The sequence below is a fragment of the Molossus molossus genome, unplaced genomic scaffold (assembly GCF_014108415.1).
Source record: "Molossus molossus isolate mMolMol1 unplaced genomic scaffold, mMolMol1.p scaffold_m16_p_4, whole genome shotgun sequence".
Classification (NCBI taxonomy): domain Eukaryota; kingdom Metazoa; phylum Chordata; class Mammalia; order Chiroptera; family Molossidae; genus Molossus; species Molossus molossus.
In genome coordinates this window covers 25,642,854-25,662,737 of record NW_023425377.1, presented here as the reverse complement: position 1 = coordinate 25,662,737, position 19,884 = coordinate 25,642,854, and the positions used below count along the sequence as shown (strand labels likewise).

The 19,884-nt window shown below is 46.9% G+C and overlaps 1 protein-coding gene across 2 annotated transcripts in view; it reads right to left on the bottom strand.

Annotated features, from left to right (window-relative positions):
* The window catches only part of DPYSL3 (dihydropyrimidinase like 3), a 106,677-nt gene that overhangs the window by 21,715 nt on the left and 65,078 nt on the right, over window positions 1-19,884 (bottom strand). For both annotated transcript variants that reach the window (XM_036240879.1, XM_036240880.1), the window contains exons 2-6: window positions 10,810-10,898; window positions 5,968-6,152; window positions 3,264-3,428; window positions 966-1,027; window positions 27-107 (exon numbers count right to left, since the gene is read on the bottom strand). In XM_036240879.1, the coding sequence (XP_036096772.1) occupies window positions 27-107; window positions 966-1,027; window positions 3,264-3,428; window positions 5,968-6,152; window positions 10,810-10,898 (582 nt within the window). The remainder of the gene's footprint in view (window positions 1-26; window positions 108-965; window positions 1,028-3,263; window positions 3,429-5,967; window positions 6,153-10,809; window positions 10,899-19,884) is intronic.

The window sequence follows — 19,884 nt, the reverse complement described above, 5'->3', positions numbered from 1 at the left end:
CCCGCTCGAGCGGCCGCACGCCTCACCTGGGCGATGATATCCCCGTTCTCAGCGTGAACTTGAGCAATGGCTCCCAGCTCGCCCAGACAGGTGAAGATCTCGTAGAGCTGAAAGAGAAACGAGTCTGTCACCTTCACAAGCCCCTGGTGCCCTCGGCAACCTCACCCAAGGACTGCTACAGGAGTCAGAATGGGATAAACCAGGGGGAATCAGTGACGAGGGCAGACATACAGCCAACAACATGCAGGACCTAAGAGGAGGGCTCGAAAACACTCCAGAAAACTGTCTAGACACGGCACCTGCTGCCTTGCCTCAGCAGAGAGGGCGGATGTAACAATGTTACTGACCCCCGTCTACTCCCCGCCCCCAGCACATGTTTATGGATTTATTTCCCACTGAGCTGAGACGGGGCCTCAGAACCCTTCGCAAAGCCACCACAGCCCAGAGGCTGGCGCAAGGGCTGAACCCCTATCTCAAGATAGACCTCCCTTCGCCTTTTAATCAGGAAACAGGAGAATTAAATTCGCATATTTCCTCTGAAAACTTTAGATTTGTCAAACACAAACACATTTGATGAATTTCTTAAGGAGCAAGTCAGAGACAAGCTGGGACAATTGCCCCCAACAGCAGACGGCTCTCTTTAATCCTGCAAAGTTGAGCACCTCACCTGTTCCCTGAGCTCATAAGCGGTGTGCATTTGCCTGGGAGATGGAGATGTAAGCATGCCCTTCCTCTTGTCCTTTTGAGAAAGCCACTGCAATTTCTAACTCCCTGTCTGCCTTTCCGCGGGCACCCTGCCCATTACCTGACTTAAAATGTGGCGTGGACCGCGAGGGATGCAAGAATCACTCTGGCCCAGCAGTCTCCCACAACGCCCACAGTCACTCATGATGAGGAGCCAAGGTCATCAGCAACACTAGGAAACCCATCCAGATACCCCCAGCCACACAGCAATGGGCCTTTACCTCTGTGTTGGACACTTGATAGAGATCCTTATAGGCCATGTAAACCATGAAGGAGTTAACCCCTGCAAGAGAGAAAAGGGGGGGCAGGGAGAAAACAGCATCATCACAACCACTCTCCACCCTTTGTTCCCGCTTCTGTGGCCCACGGGGCCCAAATACATTACAGGCTCCTGTCCAACACACAGCGGATGCTTCCCGTTCTCCGAGAGCCTTTTTCTATTCCCTCCCCACTCTGTAAAAGCAACAATTCCTGTGTAACATCACAGGGAATGGTCTCTTCTCCTGCACCCCTTTCTTGCCTGCTCCCAGCACGCCCCAGCCCACAGCGTCAGTAAGCTTCGCTCTGGCTTGAGGCAGTCTATAGACCACTGAGAATCACCGCAGCTCCCCGGCTATGTTCGCACACTGGGGGCTGCGCCACATACGACGTCAGTGACTTTGGAACAGCTAACCTCTGGAGCCTCGGTTCCCTCATCTGTAAAATGGAAGAATAACAATACCCTGCTCTATAAGATTGTTGGCAACATTAAATGAGATACATGCCGAGCTCTTAGCACCAGTCCTGGCACTGATTTAGTCTCTATGACTGGATCTTCTGGCGTTGGTTTTACTTCACCTCTTTTTTTTTTCTTTATTGATTTTTAGAGAGAAAGGAAGGGAGAGAAACATTGATGAGAGAGAACATCTACTGGCCGCCTCCTGCATGCCCCTCACTGTGGATCAGGCCCACAACCTGGGCATGTGCCCTGACTGGGAATCGAACCGGAGACCTCTTGGTGCATGGGTTGATGCTCAACCACTGAGCCACACCAGCCGGGCGCTTTTACTTCACTTTTTAAGCAGTGCCTGCTCTACATGTGACCTGTGCAGGGCTGAATCTGAGGACCTGTCCTTGGAGAACTAACAGAGCTACTGGGCAGAAGTCAAATGTCACCTTGAGCTCAAATATCTAAGTCGTAAGGGTTATGAGACAAGAGCCATTTAGTTTTTCACCCCAAATAAACTATTAATATAGCATGTACAGAAATAGGTGGGACTGGGGAACAGAGAGTCATTTTGCAAAAAGGAGGATAATTTTGGTCTCAGACCATCAGGGCCATCGCAGCCCACAGTGTTCCAGGCCAAAAGTGGGTTGTAACCCGAGAACTTCCCTACCCAGAGTGGTTCAGCTGAGGGCAGTTCTTCCCAACACTACCCTTCCCACAGCCTCTGTGTCATTGTGGAAAGACCAGGGCCCTGTGCAAGGGAAGTTGGTGTCAAAGCCACTCCATCCTCTACCCCAAGCCAGATGCCCAGTAGGAGAGGAGCCACACAGAAGGGAGGGCTTAACTTCCATTCTGAATCAGGAAGGACTGGGGCAGAGCTTGTGGGAGCAGGAGGGCAATGGAAAGGAAAACGTGTCCTCTGGGAGGTACCCCTCTCCCCTCCGACCCAGAACCCACGCTTCCATTGCACTCCTGGCCTTTGCACCAGGACTGTGCATCCGAGGACAGCCCCGCATCTCCCGGCATCTCCTCTGGCCGGCTGCCTCCCGCCTCGGGTGCTCAGCAGCGGCCATTCCTTCTAGTTCCCTACGCCCCCCAGGCTGCCTTTAGATCCCCAGCACATCGCATGTCTGTACGGGGGGTGGTGCGTGTGGGAGATATCTGGCCATCAACGCAGAAAGTCGAGAACAGAAGAGTCTAAGAAAATGGGAACCTAAACCACATACTCACTGGACGCACACGCGTGTGCGCGCATACACACACACACACACACACACACACACACGGGAACATGTTTTCATGCCCTCAGCTCTGAGCCTGAGTACAAACACATCTTTGCTCCCAGAAATGTCTTAGCTTTTCTGAGGATGTTGTTAACAGATATATAGTAGTAATGGGTTTGATCTTTGGAGTAAAAACGATAGAGCTTAAAAATGCCTACTCTCCTGTTGAGTCTCTGGGTGACATTAGGAACGATGTTAACCTCTCCTGACCTCAGTTTCTTCCTCTGCCAAATGGGCAGCACTGCACGGAAGTGAAGAGCACAGACTGTGGGTAAGTCTACCGCTTACTAGTTCTGTGATCCTGGGCTACTCATTCTGGGCCTCAGATTCTCCACCTGCCAAGTGAGGATAATCATCCCCATGTCGTGGGGACGCTGTATGGAGCAGGAATGGTGGGATAAATAAGGTGCCTGGAATGCAGCCCGCATGCTTGAGGTTCCAGGCTCCAAGCAAGGAGGAGGGACTCCGATGAGTGGATGTTGTGTGAAGGACGGGCAAGGGGGGAGGGGGGAAGGCACATGCGGGCTCACCTTTGTCCTTGATGAGGCTCTGCACCTCCTGCTTCACACTGTCGTTCCAGTGGGTGATGTCCACGTGCAAGGCGTAGTCACAGCAGCTCTTCCCGTCGGCCCACTCTCGCCACTTCTCGTAGGCCTCCGTCAGGCTGGACTCGGGCTCGGGCACCACGTGGTCGACTGTATGGCAGAGACCCGGACGGTGACTCACTGACACAGACTTTCCCCTTCGAACAGGCCTGCTGCTGCTTGCTCAGCCACAACCGTGGCAAGTGTTGCTGATGATTTAACGGTCATGTAACTATGTGACCTTGGACAACTTACTAGCTTCTCTATACCTCATTTGTCTCCTCCTTAAAATGGGTCCCGAGTGGGGTGGGAGACAGGATGTCACAGTGCCTTCCTTCTAAGTTTGTTATGAGATGAAGTGGCAAGACGCACTAAAGTGCTTCGTCTGACGCCTAGCACATAGTAAGTGCTCAGTTAATGTTAGCTATCAATGTGTGCACACTATGTGCCATTATTATCATTACTGTAGAGATAAATTACCAGTACTCAGACAGCTAAATGTCCCACTCCCTTCTAAGGGTGGAGGAGGGGTCTTAAAGTTACATCAGGGCATAAAACAGCGACACCCCTCAAGCTTACTGCCACGGCAAGGAGCCGCTGTTAGTGGAGGAACCTGACGCTGAGCTCGCAGATCTTATTTCTGTGCAAGGTCTTTGTCAAGAATCTGGTTTCTCTGAGGCCCAAATCTACTCATGCAGCACCTGCAGCCACAAATAATTTTTCTTTCTTTCTCTATCTTTCTTTATTATTATTTTGTAATCCTCACCTGAGTATATTTTTCTATTTATCTTCAGATAGAGTGGGCGGGAGGAAGAGAGAGAGAAACATTGGCGTGAGAGAGACACATGGACTGGTTGCCTCCTGCACGACCCCAACCAGGGCCGGGTAGAACCGCAGCCGAGGTACGTGCCCTTGAGCGGAATCGAACCCATTACTCATCGGTCCATGGGTGATGCTCTAACCACTGAAACTGGCCAGGGCAATATTTTTAAAATAATACCGTTTACAGTTGACGAGGATAAGGCAAAAGTGGCACTCTCGTAGTTCTCCTGGGCAGGCGAGGAAAAGTGGGAACTGGTACAACTTGCTTAGCAGTTATGCTAACACTGTGTGCAAAATCTAGGTCCTAAAGATGTTTGTTCGTCTAAACGATTACATGTTTCTGTAAGTGAAAAAACTGGAACCATCAAAATATCAAACAATAGGGAAGCTTGGTTAAATACAGACTGTGACACCTTCATAAAATGGATGGCTTGGCATCCATCTTACATGTTGTGGTGAAATAAAAATAAATGAACGGAAAGTCATCCATGGCTTATCCTTCCGTGAAAATGAGAGGCTCCAACACAGTATGTTTATTATGATCCTATTTTTGTTAAATGGGAAAACATATAGATAGGGAAACTGAAGTAGTGATGGGATTTACCAGTTTTCTTTTCTTCCCTTTTTTTTCATAGCTAGGGTTTTTAAATGAAGACACGAACACTTGTGTGGTTCTTTGTCTCCTTTTCTCCCTCGTCACCTGAAACTCTGAGTTCCTTCCCTCATGCAGAAGACTAAGAAAATACGCATGCCCAGAATGCTGACAAGCTCAACTCCTTGCCCAGATGGCAGAAAGCCAAGCCAGGATCACTCACTTCCTCGGCCTTCTCCCACAAGCTGCCTAAGTGCACTTATCGCAAAGCAAACGCGTGGAGCTACATTACTGATGTCTGGACCCGCACCAGGCCTCCGTGGGCAGGCGGCTGCTGAGAAGTCAGCTGGCCTCCTCCCGTTGGCTGGAAAGGGCTTTGGTCTCCCTGAATTGCACCTTTTATGGCCTCAATGCAATTTCCCTGGGCTTCCACATTGAGCTAGCTGGGGCTGGAGCCTGCTAGGGCGCCCATCAACAGGAAGCAGAAGAAAGTGATTAAGTCTACGGCTTAGGCTGTTCTGTTTTCTTGGGTGGGTGTATACGGTGTTAAAATAAACAGAGCTCTTGCTGACCAAGTTTGGGATGGGGGCTGGGAGGGGACCCGATTCATTGGGATTTGCTTGGGGCAGGAAGGACTGGCCTGGAATACTTTCTGTTCAGTAATCCAATGGCATGCAACTGCCAAGTTTCTTTGGAATTACAATAGTTACCAGGAAAAGAAAAGAAAAAAGGAAACCACAGACAGCGGAGCTGATAACACTAAATGCCACTGAAGCCCACTCTTTGCTCCAAAACTTCCAGTCTCCGCTGGCATCTGCCCGGACGCTTCTTAGCCCCATTCGCACACTGTGCTGGGCTCTCTGCCCCCTCCTGCCTGAGACCCAAATTGAAAGTTCGGAAATAACTTTTTGCCCATCATCCACAACTTTTTCAGTGCACTTTTCTCAGTGATGGGCCCAGAGGTGGTCCTTCCGGATTCTCCATCGCCTGCACACCCAGCCCTGACGCTGAGGTGGACAGGAGAGGACGGCTGCTTCTGTGGTCACGAGCCTCAGGAATCTTCGATGCGGTTGTAGTGAGCTGCCAATGTTCACACCAGCCTGCTCCGATCAGGTCCCGGCAGGCAGAGAGTCTACACACTGTCTTAAGGGAGCGTACAAGTTATCGGCAGAGAGCACAGCGGTTAACACATCCCTGACACGTGGGACCAGGAATGTGGAACTTGGGGGGACTTACTGATCATGGTGGTGCCGCCCGCTAAGGCAGCCTTTGTCCCTTGGAAGAAGTCATCCACGGTGGTCATCCCCTTGTAGGGCATCTGGAAGTGAGTGTGGACATCAATGCCTCCGGGGATCACCATCTTCCCATTGGCCTCGATGGTCTTCACTCCTCCAGGGACAATCAGATTGTCGCCAATTTGCCTGGTAAGACAATTGGCAATAGAAAAGAGTGACTTCAAAGACAAACAGAGTATTACAAGGGCTCTAAACACTGGAACACACTTATGAAAGTAGTCTCTGCCAGTGATTCACAAGCTTAGCAGTCTAGAACAAACACAGTTAGGTGTACATGCAGAAAACAGTGTTTACAGACACGAAACAATCCAATATGCTGTTTGATGGAGACATGTCATGGTTGAGTCCTGTAACCCCAGGGGTTTGAGAGTGTCCAGGGTATAGGGTATGAAATCAATATTTGTGAAAATATAGTGTTTCTTTTTTATCCTCACCCGAGGACACTTTTGCATTTATCTTCAGATAGAGCGGGAAGGAGAGAGGGAGGAAGAGGGAGAGAGAAACATCGATGTGAGAGAAACACATCGAGTGGCTGCCACCTACATGACCCCAACTGGGGGCCAGGGACAAACTGCAACCAAGGTACGTGCCCTTAGCGGGAACCAAACCCAGAACTCTCTGGTCCGCAGGCCGATGCTCTAACTGCTGAACCAAACTTGCCAGGGCTAGTGGGCTTCTTTTTTTTAAGGTAAAGTTAAATATTCTTTTTATTTAATTTTAATTTTAATTTTTTTCCTTTATTGATTTTTAGAGAGAGGAAGGGAGAGGGAGAGAGAGATAGAAACATCCATGAGAGAGAATATCGATTGACCACCTCTTGTATGCCCCCCACTGGGGATCAGGCCCGCACCCTGGGCATGTGCCCTGACCAGGAATCGAACTGGCAACCTCGGTGCATGGGTCAATGCTCAACCACTGAGCCACACCGGCTGGACGAAAATATAGTGCTTTTATGATTCCTTTCATTTTGTTCTGTTACTTAAGGGTGAGGAATAACAATGACAGGGAATTGAATGAGTATAAAATAATGAACTGCTAGGAGAGACTGCAGGAGGCAGTGAATCATGTTAAGAACAGGTATGTGACGTTAGCTATCCTCTAAGTGGGTTCATCTGGGCTCCTAACGAAAGAGGTCCTTTTGCACCTCAGCCTTCACTACCAATTCCACCCTTCCCTGATGATGTATCCGTCCATCACCCATGAAGGCAGATTCAGAATGAGAAAGTCAAAGATGCAGATGCCGGGTCCCAGCGGCTTTGTGGGGTCAGCATCTCAGGAGAAGCTCTAAGCCGAGGAAGATGATTATGACAACCTCCACCAAGCACACCTTCACTCAGGAAGCTTCCGAGCATTCCAGGGAGGGTGGGAGGGGGGCTTGGGTGGGAAAGATGCTGATGAGTATGCCCAAGGCATACTAACCAGGCAAAGGACAAACACAACTCCTCCGGGAACAATGTCACCTCACAGACCATCTCATGTTGCTTGAATTATATGTGATTTCACACCCTCAACTTAAAGGGCCAGTTCAACCTCCAGTATGAATTGCAGGTAGGACTTTGATTCCTAAGCTCCTCTACTGTCATTAAATGTCTCCTACCTTGGGGATACATGAGCCCCACTGCCAGTAGTATGAATTCTTCCCCTTTGTTCATAGCCAGCCAAAAAATAAACTCCGTGGGGCACCAGAGGTCCACCACCGGCCTGCCAAGATTTTAGTTCTGCAACTAAAGTATTTCTGACATCTCTAAGAGTTCAGCCTCCCCACATCACCGCTGGGCCATTCCAGAGCCACCACAATTCAAAACACACCATGGAAAAAATGCAGCTTCTGATGGTAACCCGGTTCTCACTCAGATACCGGTCAGCTCTGTTCCCGTTTTCTCCTCTCACTGACTTTCCGCTGAGGGAAAGTGAGAACCAAAGTCTGTGTGTGTGTGTGTGTATGGACGTGTGTTTCCACCACTCTGACAATAGTACAGTAGTAAAATACCATGTCCGAACAGAAACGCCTTCCCTTTTTCCTCCACCCAGCTCCCCAAGGTCACATTAATCCCTGAAGGCTCCCCTCCTTGGTCAAGTTTCTAGTGACTAATAGTTAAGAGTGTGGATCGGCCCTGGATGTAAAGCGTCTCAATGTACAATCTTGGTTTCTCCAGTTACTAAGCTTTATGACCTTGGCCAAGCTACTTAACCTCACCAGGTCTCAATTGCTTCACCTGGAAAATGCAGTAAAAATGCCTACTCCACAGAGTTGTTGTGGAGATTAAACGTTATTGTGTTGAAGCCCAAAGAACACTGTTAGGTACATAAGACGTCGGTAAATATCAGCTATTATAAGGAATAACGACCCTAGTCCCCTACAGCGCTTCTCCTCTGAATCTCATCATTCTACTAATTTGATACTTGATGTTGAAATTATCTGGTAATGTTGCATCTGTCCTTTGCATGTGTGTGTGCACACACATACCCCGCCCCCCCCCCCCACACACACACACATTACTCAGTTCCCCTAAACATCTATAAGGTTCCCAGGGAAAGAGAGCATGATGACTTGGGTCCCAGTGGTCTCTACCATTGCATGTGTCCAGGGACAGACAACTGCTTTGCACATAGCAAGCACTCCATAGTATTCACAGGCAAACTATGTCATGGAGGAAATAACAGATGCTCCCAGACTTGCAGTGAGATTATACGTCCCAATAAACGCATCACACATTGAAAATATCATAAATTGAAAATGCATTTAGTACCCTAACCTACCGAACATCAGTCTAGTCTGCCTTAAACATGCTGAGAACACGTAGATTAGCCTGGAGTTGGGCAAAATCACCTCGCTGCTGCTGCCAAGCATCATAAGAGAGTATCTTACCTTCTATCACTAGCCCAGGAAAATCAAAATTCAAAACTCAAAGTATGATTTCTACTGAAGGTGTATAACCTTCACACCATTGTAAAGTGAAAAAAACCCATCTGTATTTCTGTTTTTGTGCTCTGAGAAGGCTGTTGTTAGAGAACATACTAAACTTCAGGACTGGATGAAGATCATGTTTATCCAACCCTGTCTCCACCACTAACACACACATCTGATGGTTAAATTCCTTCTATAGCATCCTTGGCAAGTGGTCGCTGGTCCAATCTAACAGAGATGCCAAAAGGAATTCATTCTGCATATTCAACTCCAGTAGTAGATGTCTGAATAAGTGTGTGAAGATGGATTGAGCCTGCATTTAAGACTCCACTGTGAAATGTTCTGTAATCAATCACTGAGGCCTGTCATGAGCTCTGAAATAAGGAAGAAGCATTGGGTATTACATTTTTTTTCTATCTCTGAATTTCTAAATGAGGGAATTTACTACCTCCAAAGAGAGCCAACTATATACAATACATTTTAGTAATAAAATAATATAAAATCAATTGTGACTTACATTTTGACAAAATTGTTTTATATTGGTTAGCTTGCCCAGTATTTCCATTTTTTCCTACTACTACTATAAAAAAATATTTATGGAAATTGGCAAGGCAAATATCTCGTATTTGTTCATTCATTCATTTAATGTATCTGATGAATATGTTGATCTTAAACAAATTATGTACCTTCTTTGTTCTTCCTTCTCCTCATCTGAGAAGAGGGTAATCATAGTACTTATTTCATAGGATTGCTGGCTAATGACATGAGATAAGAGATAAAAACATTTCATAGTGCCTGACACACACTACATACTCAATAAAAGGTAGCTCTTATAACAATGCTAAATACTAGGTTCAGTGCAGGGGATATGGAGATGAACAAGATATGGGCCTTAAATTGCTACGATTGATAAAAAACACAAGGTATTTTTAAAGCTCATAGAAGGGGAAGCTGGCTTAGATTTGGGGGCTGGTAAGGAAAGTCCACCTAAAAAAATGTGTATCTAAGCCAAATTTTCAAAGATCACTAAGAGGTCTCCTGTAACCAGAATCCTAAACTAGTCAATACAGTTGAATAATACAAACATAAAACTGAACGAAGCCAGGGATGGCTAATAGCACGAGTGCATGTACCAGTTTTATACAGTATCTTATCACTGTGGGGACGGGCCGCGCCTTCTGTGACGAAAGGCTATGTGTATACCAAATCCTCCCTTCAAGGTCACCAGGTAAGGAACCTGCACAGAAGGTGTACCTGGCTGTGCTGCTCACAGGCATCCAATGGCAAACCGTTTTGCAACGTAACTCGACTTTCCTCAAGTATCTACTTGGAAGTCTTGGCTGAAATGTATGTCCTATCTGTGCTCTGCCCATCTAAGTCTTACTACCTAGGTCAAGGTTCAATTTAAATGACCTCTCCACCCTAAAACCTTCCTCTGGACACTTCCACATTACTTGTTGTCATTTGAGCTCCTTGGGTGCCTATTTTAGACGAGATCGGGCGCGTTCAGGGTGGTATGGCCGTAGACTTGGGTGCCTATTTTAGCATGCTACAATTTGTGCACATTTTTGAGTATCCCGAAGGACAGTGGTCACAGAGAATGCCCATGAGTACGGCTTGCACAATGAGCATCGGCACATTGACCGAACTCAGACTTTTCACTTCATTCATATAATCCAAGTGAACTTAACGCTGGCTCCCACTTTGGAAGTATCACGTGCATCCAGACTGAAGGGCAAAAATAAAGTCTTATTTTTAAGAAGAAATGAAACGAAACACAGGGAACCATCCATGGAGTGAGCAAAAAGTAGCAAGCTCCTGTCTGAAGAAGAGATTAAATCCAGAAAGATGAATAGAAGGGTTCCATGTACGTACTTTATTAAGCCATCTTCCATGTAAATATCAGCATAAAAGGACTGGTCATCGTTGACGATTCTGCCTCCCTTGATGAGCAGACGGTCACTCTAGAGGAAAAAGAGAACACGAGTCACTCTCACAGTCAACACTGCATAGAAGAGCCGCCTGCCAAGGTTTTCCCGGCTCCTTGCTCCGGAAGTCCAGGAAGAACACGTTTACTGAAGACAGCTGCGTGCTCAATGCGCTCAGCATTTGAACTGGGTATGTTTGCTGAGGATCCAGTCTTTCTCATTTGCCCCTGATTCAAACCATTCTGGAGTTTCACCTCTCGCTTCTGCAACCTATCATAGCCACTCAGAAACAGAGCTACTTGAGGGAAGACACTCTATTTATTATCTTTTCTGCTTCAGTAAGCACTCAGTATTTAAAGTGGGATAACACAGACTTTGGTGCCCAGCACCCAGTCTGGTATTCTGCTCACACTCCACGTGACTCTCAGGATAGAGCTTAGGACCAAGCATCTCATGAAACAGCCTTCTAAAGTCTTTACAACGACATGGTCGTCATGTCATAGTTCAAGTTCAGGACGCTTACACATATATGCACACGTGCCCACGAAAGTTGTGGAATGCATAAGAAAACCACTCTGTGGGGAAAAAAAAGACAAAATATCTCTAGTATTTAACTCAGGGTGAAAAAATTATACAGGGTTCATATTTGCTTCATCGTACTCAGTATTTCTCACATCTTCTAAAATGTATTTCTGTATTGCTTTTACTATTTAAAATTGCTTTTTCTTATGAGGGGAGTGTTTAAAAACGACAACTTGGATGAAGTTTGGGGAGTGATCCAATCGGAAGAAATGCATGTAGATTCCAAGGTTATTAACAAAATATAAACACATTTTTTACATATAAGTCAGAAAAGAGCCAATGGGTGTCAGCTGTAGAGATCGCAGGTTTCAGTAAAGGAAGGGTGCTCACCTGCACGAGAGAGGGGTGATGCTCTGTGAGGTTTATGGGGGAGAAGAGAAGTCTTAGGAACCTGGTTGACTGAACCAGAACATGAACTAGAGTAGGTGGATTTTGTTAAGATTTCAACGTAAGGACTCCATCCATCCATCCATCCATCCATCCATCCATCCATCCTTCCATCAATTCATCCACTCATTCAGCAAATATTTATTTAATATTTATTATTAAATTGGTAGGGAGGGTACAGCTGTGAATGAGTCACGCCAGGTCATAGCTTTTATAGAACTTAAAGGGGAAGTCTGGCAATAAAGAAAAAAAAGTCAACAAAACAAATAAAATGTATAAGTGTCCCAACATATAGGGGGGTAGAGCTTGTTAAACAAGAGGTTGGGAAAGGCCTTTTTGGGAAGATCAGTTTAGATGGGGTGGGGATGGAGAACTATGGGCTGAGGGAACCGCATGTGCAGAAGCCCGAGGTAGGAGTATGTTTTGTTTCTTAACGTGGAGGAAGCTCAGGGGTCCAGGAGGGACGTGGCAGGAGGTTGGTGAGGTAGGCGCTGGCTTTCAAAGAGGACACAGGCTTCCTGGGGAAGGAAGCCCCACACACAAGCTGACTTCTGGCTTCAAAAATAAAAGTGAACAGGGCCAGAAAATGAGAAGTGAAACTAGGGATCCCTGAAGGCTAAAGCGAAGTACCACTTTGTTTCTCCTGTTTCCAAGGTATTGCGTGAGAATAAGAAATCGCATCATGCCATACTGTCAGGAAAGAGGATTTTTAAAAGACACAGATCAGAAAGAATACATGTACCCCTATGTTCATAGCAGTACTATTTACAATTGCTAAGTTCTGTAAACAGCCCAAGTGTCCACCAATAGATGAGTAGATAACAATGCTGTGGTGCATTTATACCATGGAATACTACGCAGCTGTAAGAAAGAAAGATCTCTTATCCTTTGAGACGACATGGAGGGACCTAGAGAGTATTATGCTAAGCAAAATAAGCCAATCAGGGAAAGACAAATATCACATGATCTCACTTATTTGTGAAATATAATGAACAAAATAAGCTGATGAATAAAATAGGCCCAGCAATATAGTAGTAGGGTGCAGACTGACAAACCTCAGGAGGGGGGGATGGGAAAGAGGGAAGAGATAAACCAAGGAACTTATATGCATGTATGCATAAGCAATGGACATGGGGGGGGGGGCGGTTGGGATCAGGAGGAGGGTGTCTAGGGGGGGAAAGGGAAAAACATCTGTAACAAAAATAAATTAATAAAAAATGCAAAAAAATAAATGAAAAGATACAGATCAATGAGGCACTGAGAAAGGAAACGCGTCCATCGGTCAAACTCCCGAAACCCGTGACCTACAAGCCCCTGTGATCTGGACGTGGTCAGTACGTCCACCCTCTTTCCATCACGATTTGCTCGTACTGTAGACACTGGCAACACCCAGAAACTGCAGTTCTCATCACACATCAGGCTCTCAGCCGCTAAGCCTTTGCAAAGATGTTCTCTCCGCTTTCTCGTGTATTTACCTGGCATCTGACAACCATCTTCTTCCCTGTCCACCCTCCAGACAAAGTGTTTCTCCCCGAGGACACATTGCCTGACTTTCCAGCAAATTCTACCTGCTGCCATTGCAATGTCGTTCAAACAATTACATTGTTCTACAGTAGTTGGCTTATTGTTCACTTGTCTCCTGACCAGACCAAAGACTCTTTCCGTCTTCGAACCATGTGTCTCTTGATCATGTTACCATAGTTCCGGCAGCCCATCCTTGACAGCTGTTAAGTGGTCAAATGAATGAGTGATGGGTGGGCAACAGGAAGCTGTATTATATCAGTATGATGTAAAGGTCATCAGAGTCAGAAAATTATGTAAAGTGGCCAAAAAAATTGGACTTTTAAGAAAAATTAAAAAAAAAAAAAAACTTGGAGGCTGTTGTAATCTACTGTTTTAAGAGCCATTGAGACAGTCCCAGGACTACTGTGCTTCTTAAACTAGAGAGTACAGGTTCCCATGCCCTGCTCTGGCCACCAGATCTGTATTTTATAAGCTCCATACACAGCTCTTATGTAGCCATTAGCCAGCCCAGGACCAAGTCACAGACAGGGAGCAGAAACCACTGCCCCAGGCCCAGTTTTGTGTGACTATGAGCATCAGAAGTGCCTCCAGCAGGAGCTTCATAATAATAATCTTGGTAACTATAAGAGTTCCCCTCTCACAGCCCAGTGCTTTGCTGATGTTCTTTTATCTTCTACAAAGAGCTGAAGTAAGCTGGCTTTGGAAAGGAGCCAGATACTGCCTGAACAGAGACCAGCTATGAAATATGACCACCCTCCTGCCTAAGGACATCCAGCCCTGGGCACTGGCATGATCATCACTTCCTTCAACAAGGATCAAGTGTCAGCCAGGGGCAGCAGCTATCTCAGGCCCCCGTACATCAGGGGGATTAGTAAGAGCTGATCTAAGTGGATTTCACACCACTGAGATTCAGGCATTGGAAACTCTTCAAGTGATAATTAAATAAACCTCTGGCTCAATAATCAGGAATCTAAACAGAGCTACCAAAACCTCAACTCACAGACCTCCAAGGAATGCTGTCCCTGGGATCCTTAGCTTGTCCCCCTCACTTTGTTTGAAGTGGTTACTAAAACTGTTTTATTCATTTTAGCTCTTTCCATGCATGTGGGATGGGATCCACAACAAAGGGCAGCCCAGGCACGCTGACTGGCCACAGAGGAGTCTAGAAAGCAAGTCACAGGCTTGTCAGTGAAGAAGGACATAACTGCTGACCACCCCCAAGCCACACAAAACCAAACCTCATCTGTTACAGAACATGCTGTCTAAATTCCTGGGCCAGCTCTATAGACTAACACACGCTGGAGTCAAAAACAAACAAGACAAACTTATGTGCACAGCCCACAGACACAGACAAGAATGCGGTGAAGGGTGGAGGGAGTCAACGGAAGAAAAAAATGGAAGGACATTTGCAATACTTCCAACAATAAAGACAAATTTAAAAACAAACAAACCCAACAAGATGAGCTAATCTGCCATCTAAGACTAGAAGGCATCTTGATGATGTTAGAAAGGATGGTGAACATGGCTTCGTGGCTCTTTCTGTTTCGGCAGCTAAAGTCGTCAAGCATCCGCGAACTGATGTCCAAAGAGGTAAAGCGGTCTAGTGTGGAGAACTACCAATATTTTTTATGCAGTGAGATATAGAAAGAATGATGGTATTGCTAGGGCTCACTGGGATAATCCGAAGGTATCCTAATGCAAAATGAAGCAATTCAGAGCCTGATGCAATCAGCCAAGGACTCTACCTGCCTTAGACCCTGCAGTCACCTCGGGCTGAATGTGGCCAGCTCTTAGAGCCCGCAGGAGTGCCAGGCTTACTAGCTACTAAGTGTGGGTCTAGCTGGGTTCTCCCTCTACTGACAGAAGCAGGCAGACTATTTAACTAGATGTGTGATCTCGAGTTAGGACTTACCCTCTCAGAACCTCAGCTGTTTTATTAGCTAAGAGTGGATAATAATAGCGAGCTCGTCACACGGGATGGCTGCCAGGAATGAGTGTGTGTGTGTGTGTGTGTGTGTGTGTCTGTATACACACCTATAAAATATCTAGCACATACGTAGAGAGCTCTAAATATTAATTATATGTATTCCAATCATATTATTTACGGTACCCTAATATTTTTTTAAGCCTTAAGACGTATGTTGAAAAGGGATGATTGTCTCCATTTTCCAAATGGGGAGACATGCAGAGAGAGTGAGTGACTTTCTCTGCGTGACAGAGTTGACCAGTTCCAGGTGGAAGGAAATCCAGGTCTCTACCCCCGGGCACCACACCAATTTCCATCGGAAGCACCACACCGACTGTCCTTACACCTTGTGACGAGTGGCTCTTTCTGACAGGGCTCTCCTGTTTAATACCGAATCGGACTGTTTCAGAGCTTGCTGCCCGGTACTCTGCGGTAGGCAACTCGAGGAATCCAGTTAACGTCCCGCCACTACTAACAAAGTCGGAGCAGTAAACCCTGTGGCCTGAATGTGTCAATGCACATAAAGGGCCTGATTTACAGCCCAGGGTCGCACGGGTCACTGAAGTCTGAGAAAGTGATGGAGTCCAATCTTTTTTCCTTCCCTAGGGTAGTATAGTAATAATGAAGACAAACCAGCAGAAAGAATTAGGAGTTTGTGAGAAAGAGGGAGAGGAGAGAGAGAGAGAACAGGAATGGAGGGAGGGGGCAAGGAGGGAAGGCAGGAGGAAATAAACTCTAGGTGGTAACAAGGGATGTTGCTAAGTATCGGTGGGCTTCCAATGAGAATAAAGAAGGAAAGAACAGAATCTTGAACTCAAGCCTGTTGCAGATGTTGGTTCCCGATTTGTTGTCCTCCTCTGGTCTTCAACTTAAAGAACTAAAACGATCACCTGCGTCTATCTGAGGAAATGAGAATATGCCTCCCAGGGAACCCAGAGCCTCCGCGGATTCTGTCCCATCAGTAAAGTCAGCCTGAGAACAGTACTTAAGGCACCTCTGTCCTACACACTGCGGACATTCCAGGAAAAGGGGGTAAAGAATGGAGAATAAGTCTTCCAAAATCAGATATTTTGTTATCTGTGCTCAAACCACAGCACACTCAAGATCCTTTAGAATTCCAGGTGAAGGTGCCCGTGGTTACGTAAAATAAATTCCCTTCTGTATAATTAGAATTGACTCTCTACAAACACTTCTACTCTTTTATTTTTAAATATCTTTTTATTGATTTTAATGAGAGAGGAAGGGGGAGGGGGAGAGAGATAGAAATACCAGTCAGAGAGAAACATCGATCAGCTGCCTCCTGCATGCCCCCTACTGGGGATCGAGCCAGCAAACTGGGCACATGCCCTGATGGGGAATCGAACTGGTGACCTCTTGGTGCGTGGGATGCCGCTCAACCAGAGCCACACCAGCCAGGCAAACACTTCCACTCTTAAGAATACAGCAGGGCAGATAGACTACCGAGTTCTCATCCTGGCTCTTCTGTTAAATATGCACCTTGGATGAGAATCACAGATGTGAGTTTACATTCTAACACTAACACTACCTATGTTTGGACAAGCGACTTTACCTCTTTGGACATCATCTATGAAACAGGGACAATGACACCTCTCTCTTAGGGTGCTGGTTAGGGTTATGGGGGGTACTGTAGTAAAAGGCACACACTATAAATGTTTAATACACAGAGCGACCATCATCATTATTATTCCTTATAATTACAACTGGCCACTGTAAACTTACCTCTTGCAAGTGCTCAAGAAGAACTGAACTAACATTTTGTTAATCAAAATCTCCAGACCTTGCCATAAAGGGAATTCCAGAGATGCCAGTCCACAGCCAACCCTCAGCAACTGTTCTCAGCTCTTGCCACCAGCAGCCAAGGTCAGCCAAGACTGCTCCAGTTACCCCCTCTCCACCACCAAGGGCACGTTCCCATGGCCCTCCAGGTCGTTCTTCCTCTGGAAATAACCCTCCACGAGGAGATACCAATCTACTTGCTCTCTTCTGGCAGAAAGGGAGAGTGGGTGGAAGGTCTTAAGTCTGCCCCCAAACCGTATGCCCCGCCCAAGGCACAGTCTGTTCCTAGGACCCCTGCTAACAAACGTGCCATTGAGACCGAGAGAAAAAGAAAGGTCTGGAGAACGAATACCATCCCACGAAGAGCAATGTAGTTTCTTGACTCTGAGTCTTAACTGGGGCCGAGTCTGGCAGGGTTGGCGCTTCCAAACTTCTGAGCTGCTACAGACCAATCTCCAAAACGTCCTTCCTCTCTCTCATCATCGAACAGACGATGACCATCCAAGTGCTGGACGGAGGTTCACCCGGAGTGCCCCCTTCAAAACACAACGCACGGAGCAGAATTCGTACCAAACAAGCAGCAGTTGTCACTTGATCATGTTTGGTTTGGCCCTGCAGGGACCGACTGTGGGGCGGGAAAAGCAGAGGAAGCAGTAGCCAAGGGCAATATTAACCGGAACAGGGAGGTTGCTGACTTCTCAACCAGAACATCCAAGTCAGCTGCGTGCCTTCTCCCCTCCCTAGAACGGTGCGTTAACCCTTCTCTCAAAGGGCCAACTGAGTTACGCGGCTTGCCCTCGGTCAGGGTGCAGCAGGGGCATGAACTGGGACAGCTCCTCATCCCAGCCCCCTGATAACCGTCTCTCCATCTTCAGCAGGGTTTCAGACACGGATCAGCACAAGTGGACAAACCAGGCCCGGAACGAGAGGATGGGGTGCGGAGGGAAAACCCCGCCCTGCACAGGAGGGGCCACGAAGACATTCCATTCTCAATCAGGAAGGTTGCCTGGGCCCGCGAAGCCCAAACCTCAGTCACTTGTACACTATTTTCATGATATTTGACGTATCCTGGTACAAACTGTCCTATGATTGACTTAGTATGTGCCTAAATAAATGTGTTATAAAAGGAAACACTCTCTCCCTCCCATAAATTCCGAGCCAGTATCACTTACCAAAAATAGACATTAAACCTAGGAATAAAAACATTGCTACGTTTTGGCTACATCTTGCTGCCTTCAAAAGGGTTCTAAAGGCTGTGCTCAGACCTGCTACCGTGGTTGAAAAAGGCTCCCCAGTGTCAGGGAGGTGTGTAAGACAGACTAGCACTGAGACTTTTTCCTTGAGTCACTCAGAAAGTTTGTAAAAGTATTAGCAAGGGTTCAACACTTCCCAGATGACCGAATGTAATTTAATGTCCTCTTTCGAATCACCTGAAATGAGCTAATGGAACAGCAGAAATACCACCTTTTGCTCTTGAAACACGAACCGACGTGGGTTGGCATGGGCCTGTCAGAAGCAAAAGTGGGGCCCAAAGCAGAGTCACAGGGACCTCCCGTGCCCCGGGCAGCACAGCAGAGGGAGGAGGATCACTGGGTCAGAAGGTGGGGGAAGAGGGAACCGCCAGTGGGGGAGGTCGAGTGTGGGAAGACACAGGCCTGATCAGAAAACTGGACGTACCAGATGTGGGTGAAATAAGAAAGGTGGCACGTGTTTAGCTGAGGTTTTAGGACAGAAAATGGAAAGGAGGCTGCCTGGGATGGAAACCAGCCCTAGGAGCACTTTTCAGAACCGTTCAGAACTTCGGTAGCTGCCCAGGGAGTTCAGAAACCGGAGCTACATTTGGATCTCGCCACCTACTTATTGGTGTGATTTTAGGGAGGTGACTTGACCTGTCTCCGGGCCTCGGTGTCCTCTGCCGAGAGAAGGTGTAGCTCTCTAAAAAGGCCCGTCTATGTGTTTATAAAGTACAGATCATTATGCCAACCTCCAGGGGACACGGTGAGAATTAAGTGTCACACAGCAGGGTCAGACACTGAAAAAAGGCTCCACCAGTGGTGAGCATTATCGATAGCCCTATTGCTACTATTCCTCCATCTCTAGTTTGTTGCTCTTATTATATAGAGCACAATTAAAGGCGAACCCAAATGGCAGTGCAAACAGAAGTTAGCTACCGCCAGAGTAAATTAACTGCCCGAGAAACCTGTGGCTCAGGACGCACGTGCAAAGCAAAACACAGACCACAGGAAAGTCAGTGCTCCCGAGAACTAGTTCATGGCCATGTTTGGGCTGGGTTTATACGGTAGTTTGTGGTTTATTCCTTTTTTTGTTTTGTTTTGCATTGCTCCTTTTTAGGCCTCCCATCCACTGTGATGGGTGAACGCTGTCTGTACACAGAGCTGGGCTCCAGCTTCGTCCAGCAGGATCCTGTGTCCACGAGTCCCAGAGCCTGTGCGACACCAGGAAGGAGGGCTTGAAATTTCAACCCAGGCCTTGATTCCAGGGATAACCAGGTTTAATAATTCATTCCTGAAATGCGTACGTGTGTGACTACTGGCCTTGAAGCCGTATGCTAGGTTTACGGAGGAGCAAAATGCAACGGTAGGAAAAGTAAGCCACGGACACAAATAGCAATGTGAAATAAAAAGAGAAAGGGTAAGACTACAGACACAGTAAAATGATCAGTGGTTTGGGGAGCTGGGGAGAGAGGGGGGAGGGGAACAGACGGAGCACGGAGGATTTTCAGGGCAGTGAAACTATCCCCTGAGA